Source organism: Thalassophryne amazonica, chromosome 10 (genome assembly GCF_902500255.1).
Source record: "Thalassophryne amazonica chromosome 10, fThaAma1.1, whole genome shotgun sequence".
In the NCBI taxonomy this organism is placed as follows: domain Eukaryota; kingdom Metazoa; phylum Chordata; class Actinopteri; order Batrachoidiformes; family Batrachoididae; genus Thalassophryne; species Thalassophryne amazonica.
In genome coordinates, this window is record NC_047112.1 from 114,004,426 (window position 1) to 114,025,112 (window position 20,687).

General features: G+C 43.1%; 1 protein-coding gene across 2 annotated transcripts in view; it reads right to left on the reverse strand.

The window, feature by feature from the left end:
- Positions 1–20,687, reverse strand: part of LOC117519382 (divergent protein kinase domain 1A-like) — an 81,912-nt gene that overhangs the window by 46,394 nt on the left and 14,831 nt on the right. For both annotated transcript variants that reach the window (XM_034180728.1, XM_034180727.1), the window contains 2 exons: positions 7,893–8,027; positions 7,700–7,807 (listed from right to left, as the gene is read on the reverse strand). In XM_034180728.1, the coding sequence (XP_034036619.1) occupies positions 7,700–7,807; positions 7,893–8,027 (243 nt within the window). The remainder of the gene's footprint in view (positions 1–7,699; positions 7,808–7,892; positions 8,028–20,687) is intronic.

The following is a 20,687-nucleotide window of genomic DNA, read 5'->3' on the forward strand; positions in this document are numbered from 1 at the left end:
GGTTAAGAGAAAACCTCAAGCTAACCGAGAACATAACCTGCTCAGAGCAGGTTTGGCACACAGCATAAATTGCCATGGCAGCATACCTCGATCAAAACCTATCCACTTTTCATAGTACGGGTTAACCGGGAAGTTACTCCACACGTCATCAACTTACTCCCGAAGTTACCCTGATAAGCCAGTAACCCCGCTTCGTAGTACAGGCCCCTGATGTTGCTGTCTCCAAACCAAGAATGGCTACAACAACAACAACTTGACCTTCTACACAATTTCTACCAAACCTGGGCTTTGACAGTGAATGTAACCAAGACAAAAACTATGACATTCCAAAAAGGACTCAGCCTCCAGTCACACAAATAAAATTTCTTGCTGGATAAGATGAAGATATAGAACACACAAAAAAACTACACCTACCTCAGAATAAACATCAGCACCACAGGCAATTTCAACAGAGCTATAAATGACCTGAGAGACAAGGTAAGAAGGGCTTTTCATGCCATCAAAATGAACATCAAAGTAGACATCCCAATTCAAATCTGGCTCAAAATATTGGACTCTGTCATAGAATCCATTTGTTTATGGCTGTGAGGTCTGGGGCTGCTCGCCAACCAAGATTTTGCAAAATGGGACAAATACCAAATTGAGACTCTGCATGCAGAATTCTGTAAATCCATCCTCCGTGTCCAACGGAAAACACCAAGCAATGCACGCAGAGCAGAATTAGGACGATACCCACAATTATTAAAGTTCAAAAGAGAGCAATTAAATTTTATGACCACCTTAAAAACAAAGCCCTGATCCACAGAGAGAGACGCCCCCTCAGCCAGCTGGTTCTGGGACTCTCTACACAAACACAAGCAGAGCCACCAAACACAAACCTTGTTAGACTAAACCAAATCATAAGAGAAGAAAAAGAAAACTATGTGACACATTGGACAAAATCAACCAAAAACCAGAGTAAATTGGAATGCTACTTGGCCCCAAATAGACAAGAGTCCGTGGCAGAATACCTGAGCACTGTGACCAACCCAAAGCTCAGGAAATCCTTGATCATGTACAGACTCGGTGAGCACAGCCTCGCTGTGGAGAAAGGCCACCACAGACAGACCTGGCTCCCCAGAGAAGACAGACTGTGCACCCACTGCTCAGAACACGAGGTGCAGACCGAGCTGCACTTCCTGACCACCTGCCCGCTGCACCAACACATCAGAGACACGTACTTCCAACAGATCACAAACACCCAAAAACACTTTGAGAGCATTACCAACATAAAAAAAAACAACAAAAAAAACAAACATACGGATCTGTTGGGTGAAGTACGGCAACGTGCAAACACAGCAGAAAGGTTTGTGAGCTGCTGTGACATGAAAAGAAGGAGCAACGGACATAAACCACCATAAGCCCAAATCAGGAGATTAAACTGCTATGTCACCCTATGTATGTATAATATAACAATTTATAAGATAGTATATTTTTTACACTGAAAGCAATCAATCCCATGTCTCCTATTTATACATTTATTTACTGTAGACTATTGTTAACTGTATGTACATACATCTTCTTAATTTTAATTTTTTTGCTCTATCCCATGTCAGTAAAGCTCAATTGAAATGAAATGAGAGCGAGAGAGAAGGCTGGATGATGTGGAGAGAGTAAATCAGGAAGTGCAAGATATTAGTAAGGATGACAGCTCATCCTTACTATGGACAGGACAGCTATGATGTGGATGAAGAGTGGAAAGGCAGTCAGTCCAGATGGCATTCCACTAGAGGCATGGAAATGTTAAAGAGAGATGGAAGTGGAGTTTCTAATCAGATGGTTTAACAAATCTTGTAAAGTGAGAGGATGCCTGAGGAGTGGAGAAGACGTGTGCTGGCTCCTGTTTTTAAGAACAAGAGTGATATGCAGAACTGCATAACTACAGAGGAATAAAGTTGATCAATCCCAACTCTATATGCTTCTTACCCAGTGTGTTGCTATACGATGCTGCGGGGACCCCAATTTCCCTGAGGGAGTCTTCCCAAGGAATCAATAAAGTTCTATCTAATCTAATGAAGTTATGGGAAACGGTAGCAGAAGTTCGGCTTAGAAAACAGATGATCTGTGAGCAGCAATATGGTTTCATGCCAAGAAAGAACACTACAGATGCAACGTTTGCACTGACAGTGCTGATGGAGAAGTATAGAGAAGGCTAGAAGGAGTTACATTGTGTTTGTATATTTAGAGAAAGGTTGTGACAGGGTGCCAAGAGAAGAGTTGTGGTATTGTTGATTAGATTGTACAGAACTTTATTGATCTCTTGGGAAGACTCCCTCAGGGAAATTGAGGTTCCAGCAACATTGTATAGCAGCACACAGGGTAATAAGCACACAGTGTATAAAAAGTGAAAGTAAAAAGAAAACCATTTTGCAATATAAATGCACAATATAAATACCGGACATACTTATCAGTACTGGTTTACTGGCTACTACTGTTCCTCTCATTCCCGTCCTCTGTCTTCTTGTTACTTCTCCTCCTGAGTGAGGAGATGTACAGTCTGATGGTCTGAGGGACAAAGGAGTTTTTCAGTCTGTTGGTCCTGCACTTGGGAAGGAGCAGTCTGTGGCTGAAGAGGCTCCTCTAGTTGCTGATGACGGTGTGCAGAGGGTTACTGGCATCGTCCATAATGTCCAGCAGTTTGTCCAGTGTTCTCTTCTCTGCCACTGTCACCAGAGACTCCAGCTTCATGCCAACCACAGAGCCAGCCCACCTGATCAGTTTGTCCAGCCTGGATGTGTTCTTCTTGGATGTGCTGCCCCCCAGCACACCACGGTGCACAAAACCGTTGCAGTGAGATCGTTCACGCCTGCCCGTCAGCTCGATGTTTTCGAGGTTTGCTCATACGAGCTGTTCCGCCGTGATTCACCCTGATTTGTACTTATTCAAATCAGGGACCTCCCTAAGGGTCCCTTATGTTGGGTCCCTTGGCCTCTACTGGTGGTTGGCTCTCACTGCGGTATTGTATCACTTCCTGTTCCGGAGCACAGCGGTGTTTTGCTGTATGTGTTAGCTGTTTAATCTGCGCAGTTAGATTGATCTAGTTACCTAGATAACGATTTGTTTCCCAGTGTAATCTTCACGTGCCTTAACTAAAGCACTCCCTCTGCTGAATCACCTCTAAATTATTTACACATTATTCACTTTGCGTGTTTTTAGGAATCCGCTAGCTTAGCGCAGCTACTAGCTCTTAGCCGGTTTAGCATGGCGGCTTCTCCTGTCTCTCCCGCACTTTTCTGCTCTGGGTGTGAAATGTTTAGTTATTCCTTGGCCTCCTTTAGCAGTAATGGTACTTGTAATAAGTGTAGCTTATTCGTAGCTTTAGAGGCCAGGCTGGGTGAATTGGAGACGCGGCTCCACACCGTGGAAAATTCTACAGCTAGCCAGGCCCCTGTAGTCGGTGCGGACCAAGGTAGCTTAGCCGCCGTTAGTTTCCCTCTGGCAGATCCCGAGCAGCCGGGAAAGCAGGCCGGATGGGTGACTGTGAGGAGGAAGCGTAGTTCTAAACAGAAGCCCCGTGTACACCGCCAACCTGTTCACATCTCCTATCGTTTTTCCCCACTCGGCGACACACCTGCCGAGGATCAAACTCTGGTTATTGGCGACTCTGTTTTGAGAAATGTGAAGTTAGCGACACCAGCAACCATAGTCAATTGTCTTCCGGGGGCCAGAGCAGGCGACATTGAAGGAAATTTGAAACTGCTGGCTAAGGCTAAGCGTAAATTTGGTAAGATTGTAATTCACGTCGGCAGTAATGACACCCGGTTACGCCAATCGGAGGTCACTAAAATTAACATTGAATCGGTGTGTAACTTTGCAAAAACAATGTCGGACTCTGTAGTTTTCTCTGGGCCCCTCCCCAATCGGACCGGGAGTGACATGTTTAGCCACATGTTCTCCTTGAATTGCTGGCTGTCTGAGTGGTGTCCAAAAAATGAGGTGGGCTTCATAGATAACTGGCAAAGCTTCTGGGGAAAACCTGGTCTTGTTAGGAGAGACAGCATCCATCCCACTTTGGATGGAGCAGCTCTCATTTCTAGAAATCTGGCCAATTTTCTTAAATCCTCCAAACCGTGACTATCCAGGGTTGGGACCAGGAAGCAGAGTTGTAGTCTTACACACCTCTCTGCAGCTTCTCTCCCCCTGCCATCCCCTCATTACCCCATCCCCGTAGAGACGGTGTCTGCTCCCAGACTACCAATAACCAGGAAAAATCTATTTAAGCATAAAAATTCAAAAACAAAAAATAATATAGCACCTTCAACTGCACCACAGACTAAAACAGTTAAATGTGGTCTATTAAACATTAGGTCTCTCTCTTCTAAGTCCCTGTTAGTAAATGATATAATAATTGATCAACATATTGATTTAGTCTGCCTTACAGAAACCTGGTTACAGCAGGATGAATATTTTAGTTTAAATGAGTCAACACCCCCGAGTCACACTAACTGCCAGAATGCTCGTAGCACGGGCCGAGGCGGAGGATTAGCAGCAATCTTCCATTCCAGCTTATTAATTAATCAAAAACCCAGACAGAGCTTTAATTCATTTGAAAGCTTGACTCTTAGTCTTGTCCATCCAAATTGGAAGTCCCAAAAACCAGTTTTATTTGTTATTATCTATTGTCCACCTGGTCGTTACTGTGAGTTTCTCTGTGAATTTTCAGACTTTTTGTCTGACTTAGTGCTTAGCTCAGATAAGATAATTATAGTGGGCGATTTTAACATCCACACAGATGCTGAGAATGACAGCCTCAACACTGCATTTAATCTATTATTAGACTCTATTGGCTTTGCTCAAAATGTAAATGAGTCCACCCACCACTTTAATCATATCTTAGATCTTATTCTGACTTATGGTATGGAAATTGAAGACTTAACAGTATTCCCTGAAAACTCCCTTCTGTCTGATCATTTCTTAATAACATTTACATTTACTCTGATGGACTACCCAGCAGTGGGGAATAAGTTTCATTACACTAGAAGTCTTTCAGAAAGCGCTGTAACTAGGTTTAAGGATATGATTCCTTCTTTATGTTCTCTAATGCCATATACCAACACAGTGCAGAGTAGCTACCTAAACTCTGTAAGTGAGATAGAGTATCTCATCAATAGTTTTACATCCTCATTGAAGACAACTTTGGATGCTGTAGCTCCTCTGAAAAAGAGAGCTTTAAATCAGAAGTGCCTGACTCCGTGGTATAACTCACAAACTCGCAGCTTAAAGCAGATAACCCGTAAGTTGGAGAGGAAATGGCATCTCACTAATTTAGAAGATCTTCATTTAGCCTGGAAAAAGAGTCTGTTGCTCTATAAAAAAGCCCTCCGTAAAGCTAGGACATCTTACTACTCATCACTAATTGAAGAAAATAAGAACAACCCCAGGTTTCTTTTCAGCACTGTAGCCAGGCTGACAAAGAGTCAGAGCTCTATTGAGCTGAGTATTCCATTAACTTTAACTAGTAATGACTTCATGACTTTCTTTGCTAATAAAATTTTAACTATTAGAGAAAAAATTACTCATAACCATCCCAAAGACGTATCGTTATCTTTGGCTGCTTTCAGTGATGCCGGTATTTGGTTAGACTCTTTCTCTCAGATTGTTCTGAGTTATTTTCATTAGTTACTTCAACCAAACCATCAACATGTCTATTAGACCCCATTCCTACCAGGCTGCTCAAGGAAGCCCGACCATTATTTAATGCTTCGATCTTAAATATGATCAATCTATCTTTATTAGTTGGCTATGTACCACAGGCTTTTAAGGTGGCAGTAATTAAACCATTACTTAAAAAGCCATCACTTGACCCAGCTATCTTAGCTAATTATAGGCCAATCTCCAACCTTCCTTTTCTCTCAAAAATTCTTGAAAGGGTAGTTGTAAAACAGCTAACTGATCATCTGCAGAGGAATGGTCTATTTGAAGAGTATCAGTCAGGTTTTAGAATTCATCATAGTACAGAAACAGCATTAGTGAAGGTTACAAATGATCTTCTTATGGCCTCAGACAGTGGACTCATCTCTGTGCTTGTTCTGTTAGACCTCAGTGCTGCTTTTGATACTGTTGACCATAAAATTTTATTACAGAGATTGGAGCATGCCATAGGTATTAAAGGCACTGCGCTGCGGTGGTTTGAATCATATTTACCTAATAGATTACAATTTGTTCATGTAAATGGGGAATCTTCTTCACAGACTAAGGTTAATTATGGCGTTCCACAAGGTTCTGTGCTAGGACCAATTTTATTCACTTTATACATGCTTCCCTTAGGCAGTATTATTAGACGGCATTGCTTAAATTTTCATTGTTACGCAGATGATACCCAGCTTTATCTATCCATGAAGCCAGAGGACACACACCAATTACCTAAACTGCAGGATTGTCTTACAGACATAAAGACATGGATGACCTCTAATTTCCTGCTTTTAAACTCAGATAAAACTGAAGTTATTGTACTTGGCCCCACAAATCTTAGAAACATGGTGTCTAACCAGATCCTTACTCTGGATGGCATTACCCTGACCTCTAGTAATACTGTGAGAAATCTTGGAGTCATTTTGATCAGGATATGTCATTCAAAGCGCATATTAAACAAATATGTAGGACTGCTTTTTTGCATTTACGCAATATCTCTAAAATTAGAAAGGTCTTGTCTCAGAGTGATGTTGAAAAACTAATTCATGCATTTATTTCCTCTAGGCTGGACTATTGTAATTCATTATTATCAGGTTGTCCTAAAAGTTCCCTGAAAAGCCTTCAGTTAATTCAAAATGCTGCAGCTAGAGTACTGACAGGGACTAGAAGGAGAGAGCATATCTCACCCATATTGGCCTCTCTTCATTGGCTTCCTGTTAATTCTAGAACAGAATTTAAAATTCTTCTTCTTACTTATAAGGTTTTGAATAATCAGGTCCCATCTTATCTTAGGGACCTCGTAGTACCATATCACCCCAATACAGAGGTGTCAAGTAACGAAGTACAAATACTTCGTTACTGTACTTAAGTACACTTTTTAGGTATCTATACTTTACTCCATTACGTATTTTTCTGCCTACTTCCGACTTCTACTTATTACATTTTCACACAAGTATCTGTACTTTCTATTCCTTACATTTTTAAAACAAACAGCCTCGTTACTCTTGGCTTCAGCGCCGGTGGATGTGCGCCCTTGCTCATAGGGGGTCGTTTTGACCGTTGGGGTTTTACGTAATTATTATATGGCCTTGCCTTACAATATAAAGCGCCTTGGGGCAACTGTTTGTTGTGATTTGGCGCTATATAAATAAAATTGATTGATTGATTGATTATGTGTCAAGGGGCCCTTAAGGAGGAAATGCAGGTGATTGGTGTGACAGAGGAAGTTACAGAAGACAGGGTGAGATGGAAACAATTGAAATGCTGTGGCAACCCCTAATGGGAGCAGCCTAAAGACGAAGGTGAGACAGAAAACATCAAGGATTATGATTTCTACTTCAACACAAGATTCTAAAAATTAAACATTCACCACAGATTAATTTGTGAGAACAGTAATTATGAATTACATATCAAAATATGTACTGAATCACTATGGTATGCATTGAATCGTAGAGCTAGAGTATTGTTTCACCCTTTGTCACCCTTTGCATCTGCGAGCTGATCACAGAGTGCTGACTGGATCACTGACCTGGCTGTGAGGCTGGACGGAGAGGCACTTCCTCAGCTGAAGCGTGTCTTTCTCACACAGGCTCCTGCACGCTGAACCAGCAATCACTCCTTTTCTGTATTTGTCACACTGAAAACACAAAAGAGCCACTGGTAAGCGGAAACAAATGTGTCTGGATGGATGAAGGACATCTGGTGGGAAAAAATATACTCACAATTGAGTTTTTGCAATCATGACCACGGCACAGTTCTGTGTACAGCGAGTACTCCACATACACAATCCAGCTGCCCACAAACACCGTGAGCCAGGAAAAGAACAGGTACTTCATATGTAGGTGTGAGAATCTGGTCTGTTGGAAACATGACAAAGATGATGACTTTTCCATGAGGACCACAGCTTAAAATGCAGATATGCACCAGAAGAACCAACTATAGTGACACCGCCGCTGATGACTAACACCGACGACAGTGCCGTGCCACTACCAGCTCATTTTTTACCTTCATTTGATGTCAACGTGTAGCATCATTGACATGGTAGGTCTGATATATTTGTTGGCATTAGGAGGGCCTGACACCACTATTTTTGGGTCTATCATAATGGGAAGAGCTGCATACTTACTGCTCCAGTATACTGTAATAAAGTATAGCATAGTAGATGTCCCTGTTTTCTGGGGACACCAGGCGAGCTTAGAAATATTTTCAAATTAGACTGGCATCCTGTCCTGGGTGTACCCCGCCTCGTGCTCTTTGACTGATGGGATAGGCTCCAGCCCCCCGTGACCCTTGATTGGACTAAAGGCAGGCTTACACTGTGCGAGTTTTGGCCCTTTTTCAGCCGATTTTTCACTCGTGCAAGAATTCTTTGGATCGCACTGAGTTTCAGCTTAATCGTGCGTCCTGCATCGTGTAGTCTACATGAAGTAAAGAGCTGCGTTTAACATCTCATGACCACCTCCCGATCAGGAATCGTATGGTCGGATGAAATTCAAACCTGTTTGATATTTTGGTCGGCTGTCGTGGCTCGTGAGGGTTCAAGCGTCTACGCGCTGATTACCTCTTGCACTGTGCATGTGCAAACACCGGAGAGAGCAAAAAGTGATCTCATGTAAAGTCTTATGGTTTTTTTTGTGTTCCCTCGCAATAATCTAATATCATATTAAAGTTCATGCCTATCAGCGCGCACAGTGAGTGGAATCAGGTGGGGGAGACTGAACGTATATGCGTGTGCACACATACACACACACACACACACACACACACACACACACAGCAGACAACAGGATTTACGACAGATGAGGGAATAAGTTGCTGCACCTTGCACAGCTGTATGACTCCGTATGAAATATAGTTTATTTATACAACAGTGTAAGTAGCAACACCTGTTCTGAATGTTTATGTTTTCTTTTTTTTCTGTCCTCTCGTGAATCATGTTGCTGTCTGCTGTGTGTGCACGTACGTTCAGTCTCTCCCACCTGATTTCACTCACTGTACGTGCTGATAGGCATGAAAAAAAAAAGTTTTTTAAAAAGAAAAAAAAAGACTTTCCGACGTGTGGTTTTTGAACATACAGTGTGAGCAGTCAGATCGCATCAGGCCATACAGTGTGAGACCATGAATCGTGCGCTCTGAACTTTTAAACCCTGCGGTTTTGTCGCACAGTTTGAGCTGGAGCCAAGAACAACGATTGAAAATATCGTACAGTGTATGCCCAGCCTAAGCGGTTAAAGATGAGTGTGTGTGTGTGTGTGTGTGTGTGTGTGTGTGTGTGTGTGTGTGTGTGTGTGTGTGTGTGTGTGTGTGTGTGTGTGTGTGTGTGTGTGATTTGATTTTTCTTTAGGGGTGGTGGCCAAGCTTTTAGTGTGCTTGTCAGAGCAGCAGGTTCCCAGTTCTTTTTATTTTATGGAGAAAAAAACACACACCACTGGATCTTTACCCAGAGAAATGGTTGGACTATAACGCTCCGTTGAAGAAGCTACAGCGGATGCTAGTGAGACAAACGGGTAAGTTGTGTTTGTAGCGTTAGGTGCTATCTAATTTACTCATTTTCTGGCATTTGATACAACCAAACACTGCATGAAATAACACCATACATACAGTGAGGAAAATAAGTATTTGAAAACCCTGCGGTTTTGCAAGTTCTCCCACTTAGAAATCATGGAGGGGTCTGAAATTTCATCTTAGGTGCATGTCCACTGTGAGAGACATAATCTAAAAAAAAACAAAAAACAAAAAATCCGGAAATCACAATGTATGATTTTTTAAAAAATAATTTATTTGTATGTTACTGCTGCCAATAGGTATTTTAACATCTACCAACCAGCAAGAATTCTGTCTCTTACAGACCTGTTAATTTTTCTTTAAGAAGCCCTGTTATTCTGCACTCTTTACCTGTATTAACTGCACCTGTTTGAACTTGTTATCTGTATAAAAGACACCTGTTCACACACTCAATCACACTCCAACCTGTCCACCATAGCCAAGACCAAAGAGCTGTCTAAGGACACCAGGGACAAAACTGTAGACCTGCACAAGGCTGGGATGGACTACAGGACAACAGACAAGCAGCTTCGTAGAAGACAACACCTGTTATAATCATTTATTAGAAAGTGGAAGAAACACAAGATGACTGTCAATGTCCCTCGGTCTGGGATTCCATGCAAGATCTTACTTTGTGGGGTCTCACTTCCTGGTCAATGACCTGAAGAGGGCTGGGACCACAGTCACAAAGATTACATTAGTAATACATGATGCTGTCATGGTTTAAAATCCTGCAGGGCAGCAAGGTCCCCCTGCTCAAGCCAGCACATGTCCAGGCCCATTTGAAGTTCACCAGTGACCATCTGGATGATCCAGAGGAGGCATGGGAGAAGGTCATGTGGTCAGATGACACCAAAATAGAGCTTTTTGGAATCAACTCCACTTACCATGTTTAGAGGATGAGAACAACCCCAAGAAAACCATCCCAACCGTGAAGCATGGGGGTAGAAACATCATACTCTGGGGGTGCTCTTCTGCAAAGGGGACAGGACGACTGCACCGTATTGAAGGGAGGATGGATGGGGTCATGTATTGCGAGATTTTGGCAAAAACCTCCTTCCCTCAGTAAGAGCATTGATGATGGGTCATGGCTGGGTCTTCCAGCATGACAATGACCCCAAACACACAGCCAGGGCAACTAAGGAGGGGCTCCGTAAGAAGCATTTCAAGGTCCTGGAGTGGCCTGGCCAGTCTCTAGACCTGAACTCAATAGAAAATCTTTGGAGGGAGCTGAAACTCCAAACCTGAAAGATCTAGAGAAGATCTGTATGGAGGAGTGGACCAAAATTCCTGCTGCAGTGTGTGCAAACCTGGTGAAAAACTACAGGAAACATTTGACCTCTGTAACTGCAAACAAAGGCTACTGTACCAAATATTAACATTTATTTTCACAGGTGTTCAAATACTTATTTGCAGCAGTAACATACAAATAAATTATTAAAAAATCATACATTGTGATTTACAGATTTTTTTTTTTTTTAGATTATGTCTCTCACAGTGGACATGCACCTAAGATGAAAATTTCTAAGTGGGAGAACTTACAAAACCGTATGGTGTTCAAATACTTATTTTTGTCACTGTATATTAACGTTACGTAATCTTGGCATTTCTTATGGTACTACTTGTCAGGTAGTATTTTAACTTTATTTGTGCTTTTATACGAGCTCCATACCATACCAAGCCAAGGCTGTTTATATCATGCCACAGGGTAGAATTATTAAAATATTTAAAAAGTGTTTCATACACAGGTTAAAATACACAGGTTAAAAATATTGATAGTATAATTAATATATGGTTACAAATGATTTATATTTTATAATAGTTTTTTCATGATTGTTCCATTTTAAAAACAATAATCCGGTACAAAAAGTATAAATACTATGTACGCTATTTATGTACAGTTTATTAAGAGTTCAATGAGTTTGCATTGAACTCTTGAGGGGGCCATGGGGGTTGGGTGCAGAGAAGATTGGGTGGCGGTCAAGGGCGGGTGGCACGGCAGCCTGGTCCATGCTCACAGCTCCTGGCTGTTAGGACGTGGAATGTCACCTCGCTGGGGGGGAAGGAGCTTGAGCTTGTGCAGGAGGTTGAGAGATACCGACTAGAGATAGTCGAGCTCACCTACACGCACAGCTTGGGCTCTGGTACCCAACTACTGGAGAGGGGCTGGACGCTTCATTTTTCTGGCGTTGCCCACGGGGAAAGGCGGAGAGCTGGGGTCGCATTGCTTATTGCTCCCCAGCTCAGTCGCCATGTGTTGGAGTTCACTCCGGTGAACGAGAGGGTCGCGTCCCTACGCCTTTGGGTCGGGACAGGTCTCTCACCGTTGTCTCGGCCTACGGGCCGAGCAGCAGTGCAGAGTACCCGACCTTCCTGGAGTCCCTGGGAGGGGTACTAGATAGCACTCTGACTGGGGACTCCATTGTTCTCCTGGGGGATTTCAACGCCCACGTGGGCGGCGACAGTGAGACCTGGAGGGGAGTGATCAGGAAGCACGGCCTTCCCGATCTGAACCTGGGTGGTGTTCAGTTGTTGGACTTCTGTGCTAGTCACAGTTTGTCCATCACGAACACCATGTTCGAGCACAAGGTCGGTGATCAACTTTGTAGTCGTATCATCTGTACTTCGGCCACGTGTCTCGGACACTCGAGTGAAGAGAGGGGCAGAGCTGTCGACCGATCACCACCTGGTGGTGAGTTGGATCCGCTGGGAGGGGAGGAAGCCGGTCAGACCTGGCAGGCCCAAACGTATCGTGAGGGTCTGCTGGGAATGACTGGCGGAACCCTCTCTCAGCGAGGTCTTCAACTCCCACCTCCAGGAGAGCTTCTCCCAGATCCCGGGGGAGGTTGGAGACATGGAGTCCGAGTGGACCATGTTTTCCACCTCCACTGTCGATGCGGCCGCTCGTAGCTGTGGTCACAAGATCTCTGGCGCCTGTCGCGGCGGCAATCGCCGAACCCGGTGGTGGACACCGGAAGTAAGGGATACCGTCAAGCTGAAGAAGGAGTCCTACTTATCTTTGTTGGTAGGTGGGACCCCAGAGGCAGCTGACAGGTACCGGCAGGCCAAGCGTGCCGCAGCCCGTGCGGTCATAGATAAAGGTAAAAACTCGAGTCTGGGAAAAACTCGGGTCTGGGAGGAGTTCGGGGAGGCCATGGAGGAGGACTATCGGTCAGGCTCGAAGAGATTCTGGCAAACCATCTGACGCCTCAGGAGGCGGAAGCAGCTCTCCACCAGCACTGTTTACGGTGCAGGTGGGGAGCTGTTGATCCAGACTGGGGATGTTGTCGGGTGGTGGAAGGAGTACTTCGTGGATCTCCTCAATCCCATCGTCACGTCTTCCGAAGAGGAAGCAGAGACTGGGGACTCAGAGGCAGACTCATCCATTACCCAGGCCGAAGTCACCGAGGTGGTTAGAAAGCTCCTCGGTAGCAAGGCTCTTGGGGTGGATGAAATCCGTCCTGAGTACCTTAAGTCTCTGTATGTTGTGGGACTGTCTTGGCTGACACGCCTCTGCAACATTGCGTGGCGATCGGGGACAGTGCCTCTGGATTGGCAGACCAGGGTGGTGGTCCCTCTGTTTAAGAAGGGGGACCAGAGGGTGTGTTCCAACTATAGGGGGATCACACTCCTCAGCCTCCCCGGTAAGGTCTATTCCAGAGTACTGGAGAGGAGAATTCGACCGATGGTCGAACCTCGGATTCAGGAGGAGCAGTGTGGTTTTTGTCCTGGTCACGGCACACTGGACCAGCTCTACACGCTCCATCGGGTGCTTGAGGGTTCATGGGAGTTCGCCCAACCAGTCCACATGTGTTTTGTGGATCTGGAGAAGGCGTTCGACCGTGTCCCTCGGGGCACCCTGTTGGGAGTGCTCCGGGAGTACGGGGTCCGGGGTCCTTTGCTAAGGGCTATCCGGTCCCTGTATGACCGCAGCAGGAGCTTGGTTCACATTGCCGGTAGTAAATCAAACCTGTTTCCAGTGCACATTGGCCTCCGCCAGGGCTGCCCTTTGTCACCGGTTCTGTTCATTATTTTTATGGACAGAATTTCTAGGTGCAGCCAGGGTGTAGAGGGGGTCTGGTTTGGGAACCACAGAATCTCGTCTCTGCTGTTTGCGGACGATGTGGTTCTGTTGGCTTCATCAAATCAGGACCTTCAGCGTGCACTGCGGCAGTGTGTAGCCGAGTGTGAAGCGTCCGGGATGAAAATCAGCACCTCCAAATCCGAGGCCATGGTTCTCGACCGGAAAAAGGTGCTTTGCCCTCTTCAGGTCGGTGGAGTGTCCTTGCCTCAAGTGGAAGAGTTTAAGTATCTCGGGGTCTTGTTCACAAGTGAGGGACGGATGGAGCGTGAGATCGATAGACGGATCGGTGCAGCATCTGCAGTGATGCGGTCGCTGTATCGGAACGTGGTGGTGAAGAGAGAGCTGAGTAGGGGGGCAAAGCTCTCGATTTACCAATCGATCTACGTTCCGATCCTCACCTATGGTCATGAGATTTGGCTCATGACCGAAAGAACGAGATCGCGAGTACAAGCGGCCGAGATGAGTTTCCTCAGGAGGGTGGCTGGGCGCTCCCTTAGAGATAGGGTGAGGAGCTCGGCCACTCGGGAGGAGCTCGGAGTCGAGCAGCTGCTCCTCCACGTCGAAAGGAGTCAGTTGAGGTGGCTCAGGCATCTTTTCCGGATGCCCCCTGGACGCCTCGCTGGAGAGGTGTTCCGGGCACGTCCCATTGGGAGGAGGCCCCGGGGAAGACCCAGGACACGCTGGAGGGACTACATCTCTCAGCTGGCTTGGGAACGCCTTGGGGTTACCCCGGAGGAGCTGGGGGAGGTGTGTATGGATTGGGAGGTCTGGGCGGCTTTGCTTGAGCTGCTGCCCCCGCGACCCGACTCCGGATAAAGCGGAAGAAAATGGATGGATGGATGGATGGATGGATGAGTTTGCAGATCGAATGCTAGTGACAGAGAACTGTTTTGCACCTGTGCAGAAAACTTTTGATGTTCTTTTGAATAAAGCAAAATGGAGTGAAGATGTTGGCTGTGTCTCTGCCCTTCATTTAGCTCAATACTTACCACGTACCTTTCCCAAACTACAACCCCAATTCCAATAAAGTTGGGAAGTTGTGTAAAATGTAAATTAAAAATAGAATACAATGATCTGAAAATCCTCTTCAACCTATATTCAACTGAATAAACCACAAAGACAAGATATTTAATGTTCAAACTGATAGAGTTTTTTGTTTTTGTGCAAATATTTGCTCATTCTGAAATAGCAGAGAAGCTTGTACAAGCTTCTCTACTATGGAAACCACCTGGACAACTGAGAGCCTTCACAGAATCATTCAGAAATGGATGCCTGCAACACATTTCAAAAAAGCTGGGACAGGGGAAACAAAAGATTGGGAAAGTTGATGAATGCTCAAAGAACACCTGTTTGGAACATTCTAGAGGTGAACAGGTTAATTGGAAACAGGTGAGTGTCATGATTGGGTATAAAAGGAGCATCCCTAAAAGGCTCAGCCGTTCACTAGCAAAGATGGGGTGAGGATCACCACTTTGTGAACAACTGCGTGAAAAAATAGTCCAACAGTTTAAGATCAATGTTTCTCAACATTCAATTGCAAGGAATTTAGGGATTCTATCATCTACAGTCCATAATATAATCAGAAGATTCAGAGAATCTGGAGAACTTTCTACATGTAAGCAGCAAGGCCAAAAACCAACATTGAATGCTTGTAACCTTCAATCCCTCAGGTGGCACTGCATTAAAAACCAACATCATTGTGTAAAGGATCTTACCACGTGGGCTCAGAATCACTTCAGAAAACCATTGTCAGTTAATGACTTGCAACTCATCTCTGAAAAACTGAAATTTATCCTCTTTGCTGATGACACAACGATAGTATGCTCAGGGGAAAACCTGGAACAACCTATGATCAAAATAGAAATAGAAATTATTAAATTAAAAAATTGGTTTGATGGTAATTAATTGTCACTTAATATTTCAAAGACAAAACTAATGCTCTTTGGACACCGAGAAATCAAAACAAAATTAAATCTTAAAATTGACATGGTTCCTATTGAAAGGGTTAACCAATACAGATTTTTAGGAATAATAATCAATCATAGGGTGTGCTGGAAACCCCACATTGCTAGCATACAATCCAAAATGGCCAGAAGTATTTCCATAATGGGGAAAACCAAACATTTTTTAGATCAGGATTCCTTACATATTATTTACTGCACATTAATACTACCATATATTAGTTATGGCATTGAGGTATGGGGTAATACATACAAAAGTAATGTAGACACACTTTTTAAGCTGCAGAAAAGGGCAATAAGAATCATCCATAATGCAGGGATCAGAGATCACACGAGTACACTGTTTTTACAATCCAAAATCCTAAAATTTAGAGATTCTGCTGAATTTAAAAATTTACAAATAATTTACAAAGTGAAACAAAACCTACTATCAGAAAACCTCCAAAAATTGTTTAGTGAAAGAGAGGGAGGTTACAATTTAAAATATAATTTAAGAAAACAGTGTGCCCGTACAATAATGAAACAAATGTGCCTTACGAGACATGGGGTGGATTTATGGAATAACCTAACCGAGGACATCAAAGTATGTACTAAATTACATCAATTCAAAAGAAATTGAAAACTTAAAATATTAAAAAAAAATATGAAACTGAATAACGTAATCTTCTGTATATACACGGGTGTGCATGTTTGTGGATCTAAACTGTTATATTATCAAGCCATATCGAATCTAGTGTGTGTATTGGTGTATGTAAAGGTATTTGTGTATATGTGTATAGAGGTAATATATTTATGTAAATATATGTTGATATGTATATAGATAGGTGTGTGTTTATATAGGTATGTATGATCACAAAAATTTTTATTTATTCTTGTCTGCACAGCCGAAAACAGTACATGTGAAAGGAGGTAGAAAATATAAGTCTTACTTCATCCTACTCCCTTTGAGCAATGTACGGACTCTAAAAGACGAATGTGCCTGATGTATAAATGTTTTTAACTTGCTCAAATAAAACTCTACCATGCAAAGTGAAAGCCATACATCAACAACATCCAGAAATGCCGCCTCCTTCTCTGGGCCTGAGCTCATTTGAAATGGACAGACGCAAAGTAGAAATGTGTGCTGTGGTCTGATGATCCACATTTTAAATTGTTTTTGGAAATCATGGACGTTGTGTCCTCTGGACAAAAGAGGAAAAAGACCATCCAGATTGTTACCAGCGCAAAGTTCAAAAGCCAGCATCTGTGATGGTATGGGGGTGTGTTAGTGCCCATGGCATGGGCGACTTAGTACATATCTGTGATGGCACCATCAATGCTGAAAGGTACATCCAGGTTTTGGAGCAACACATGCTGCCATCCAAGCAACGTCTTTTTCAGGGACATCCCTGTTTATTTCAGCAAGACAATGCCAAGACACATTCTGCACGTGTTACAACAGTGTGGCTTCGTAGTAAAAGAGTGCAGGTACTAGACTGGCCTGCATGCAGTCCAGACCTGTTGCCCACTGAAAATGTGTGGCGAATTATGACGCACAAAATATGACAACAGAGACTCCGGACTGTTGAACAACTGAAGTCATACATCAAGCAAGAATGGGAAAGAATTCCACCTACAAAGCTTCAGCAATTAGTGTCCTCAGTTCCCAAATGCTTATTGAGTGTTGTTAGAAGGAAAGGTGATGTAACACAGTGGGAAACATACCACTGTCCCAGCTTTTTTGAAACATGTTACAGGCATCCATTTCAAAATGAGCAAATATTTGCACAAAAACAATACAGTTTATGAGTTTGAACATTAAATATCTTGTCTTTGTGGTGTATTCAGCTGAATATGAGTTAAAGAGGATTTGAAAATCATTGTATTCTATTTTTATTTAATTTTTACACAATGTCCCAACTTCAATGGAACTGGGGTTGTATCAGAGCAGAGGCTGCAACATTTTGGAGGCACTGGGATGTTTGGTCAGAAAAAAATCCACCAGCCGTAAGTGGAAGCAGTGTTGGGCACAGTTTCGCTAACTGCTAATTAGCAAAGCTAACTTTTCTAATCGCAGATTAGCTTTTCAGCTAACTCCAAAAACCATCAGCAGACCAATTAGCTTCCGTTAAATTTAGTTCCACTATCTTTTAGTCCGCTAACGTTTTTGGCTGGCATAGTTAGCAAAGCCAAAAGCCATACGATCAAAAACATTTGTAAACCCTAAAATCGTGTTAGTTCCTGTCTTACATGTTTTGCAGCAGTCAGGCAGCTGTGAGGAGCTGAGCTCAACCCTACCCAGCAGAAGGGGCCTGACTGCAAGGCTGCTACAAAAAAGTCATTTACATTTAACATACAGTGCCCCAGACATGTGGCAGAAGACATCAAAAGCAAAGCAGTTTTGAGTTATGGTTTTATTTATAAACCAAACTAATTCCAGACAGTTTATCGACATTAACATCAGCTCTGTCATTTTTACAAAGTGAAAAATATTGCACATATCTTTTAGTTTTGAAGTAATGTGCTGATTCTGAAGGTTTGAACATTAACACACAGATGCCAAAAGGCATTATGGGAAAATGAGCATACACTCTTCACTGGTTGGTTGGTTTATTTATTTGTAAGAACTAACACTCAGGTTACTGTAACTGTGGTGTTTTTTTTTACAACGAAATGTGTATTTATAATGTCTCATTTTTTCATTTGTTTCTTAAGTGGGTAGTTGTAAAACAGCTAACTGATCATCTGCAGAGGAATGGTCTATTTGAAGAGTTTCAGTCAGGTTTTAGAATTCATCATAGTACAGAAACAGCATTAGTGAAGGTTACAAATGATCTTCTTATGGCCTCGGACAGTGGACTCATCTCTGTGCTTGTTCTGTTAGACCTCAGTGCTGCTTTTGATACTGTTGACCATAAAATTTTATTACAGAGATTAGAGCATGCCATAGGTATTAAAGGCACTGCGCTGCGGTGGTTTGAATCATATTTGTCTAATAGATTACAATTTGTTCATGTAAATGGGGAATCTTCTTCACAGACTAAAGTTAATTATGGAGTTCCACAAGGTTCTGTGCTAGGACCAATTTTATTCACTTTATACATGCTTCCCTTAGGCAGTATTATTAGACGGTATTGCTTAAATTTTCATTGTTACGCAGATGATACCCAGCTTTATCTATCCATGAAGCCAGAGGACACACACCAATTAGCTAAACTGCAGGATTGTCTTACAGACATAAAGACATGGATGACCTCTAATTTCCTGCTTTTAAACTCACATAAAACTGAAGTTATTGTACTTGGCCCCACAAATCTTAGAAACATGGTGTCTAACCAGATCCTTACTCTGGATGGCATTACCCTGACCTCTAGTAATACTGTGAGAAATCTTGGAGTCATTTTTGATCAGGATATGTCATTCAAAGCGCATATTAAACAAATATAATATAGGACTGCTTTTTTGCATTTACGCAATATCTCTAAAATCAGAGAGGTCTTGTCTCAGAGTGATGCTGAAAAACTAATTCATGCATTTATTTCCTCTAGGCTGGACTATTGTAATTCATTATTATCAGGTTGTCCTAAAAGTTCCCTAAAAAGCCTTCAGTTAATTCAAAATGCTGCAGCTAGAGTACTGACAGGGACTAGAAGGAGAGAGCATATCTCACCCATATTGGCCTCTCTTCATTGGCTTCCTGTTAATTCTAGAATAGAATTTAAAATTCTTCTTCTTACTTATAAGGTTTTGAATAATCAGGTCCCATCTTATCTTAGGGACCTCGTAGTACCATATCACCCCAATAGAGCGCTTCGCTCTCAGACTGCAGGCTTACTTGTAGTTCCTAGGGTTTGTAAGAGTAGAATGGGAGGCAGAGCCTTCAGCTTTCAGGCTCCTCTCCTGTGGAACCAGCTCCCAATTCAGATCAGGGAGACAGACACCCTCTCTACTTTTAAGATTAGGCTTAAAACTTTCCTTTTTGCTAAAACTTATAGTTAGGGCTGGATCAGGTGACCCTGAACCATCCCTTAGTTATGCTGCTATAGACGTAGACTGCTGGGGGGTTCCCATGATGCACTGTTTCTTTCTCTTTTTGCTCTGTATGCACCACTCTGCATTTAATCATTAGTGATCGATCTCTGCTCCCCTCCACAGCATGTCTTTTTCCTGGTTCTCTCCCTCAGCCCCAACCAGTCCCAGCAGAAGACTGCCCCTCCCTGAGCCTGGTTCTGCTGGAGGTTTCTTCCTGTTAAAAGGGAGTTTTTCCTTCCCACTGTAGCCAAGTGCTTGCTCACAGGGGGTCGTTTTGACCGTTGGGGTTTTACATAATTATTGTATGGCCTTGCCTTACAATATAAAGCGCCTTGGGGCAACTGTTTGTTGTGATTTGGCGCTATATAAAAAAATTGATTGATTGATTAATTGATTGATTCACACTCCCATCCAGTAGATGGCAGTGTTCTATGGATTCTGACTCAGAATCAGTGCATTACTTTAAAACTAAAAGATGTGTGTGATATTTTTCACTTTATAAAAATGACAGAGTTGATATTCATGTCAATAAACTGTCCGGAATTAGTTTGGTTTATAAATCAAACCATAAGTCAAAATTCCTTTGCTTTTGATTTCTTCTGCCACACATCTGTGTTGTTCCATATTGATAGTCACCCTGCTCAGAGTGCCGCTCTCATCAGACCGACATCTCTGCTATTTTGGCATTGTGGGATAGCTCGCTCCCACAGATCAAGCTCGCCGGACTACTTTCACCACCCTGCTCAGCGTGCCACTCTCGTTGGAGCGACAACACACAGAATGTGTCTCTTCCCAGCTAGATCTCTTTCAGTGCAGCTTCTTGTTCTGACTTTAACACGAAGTTAACACCCAAGTCTTCCATCACCAATTGTAAATGGTAATCAAACCATTCCAGTCGTATCTTTCTGAACTCTTCC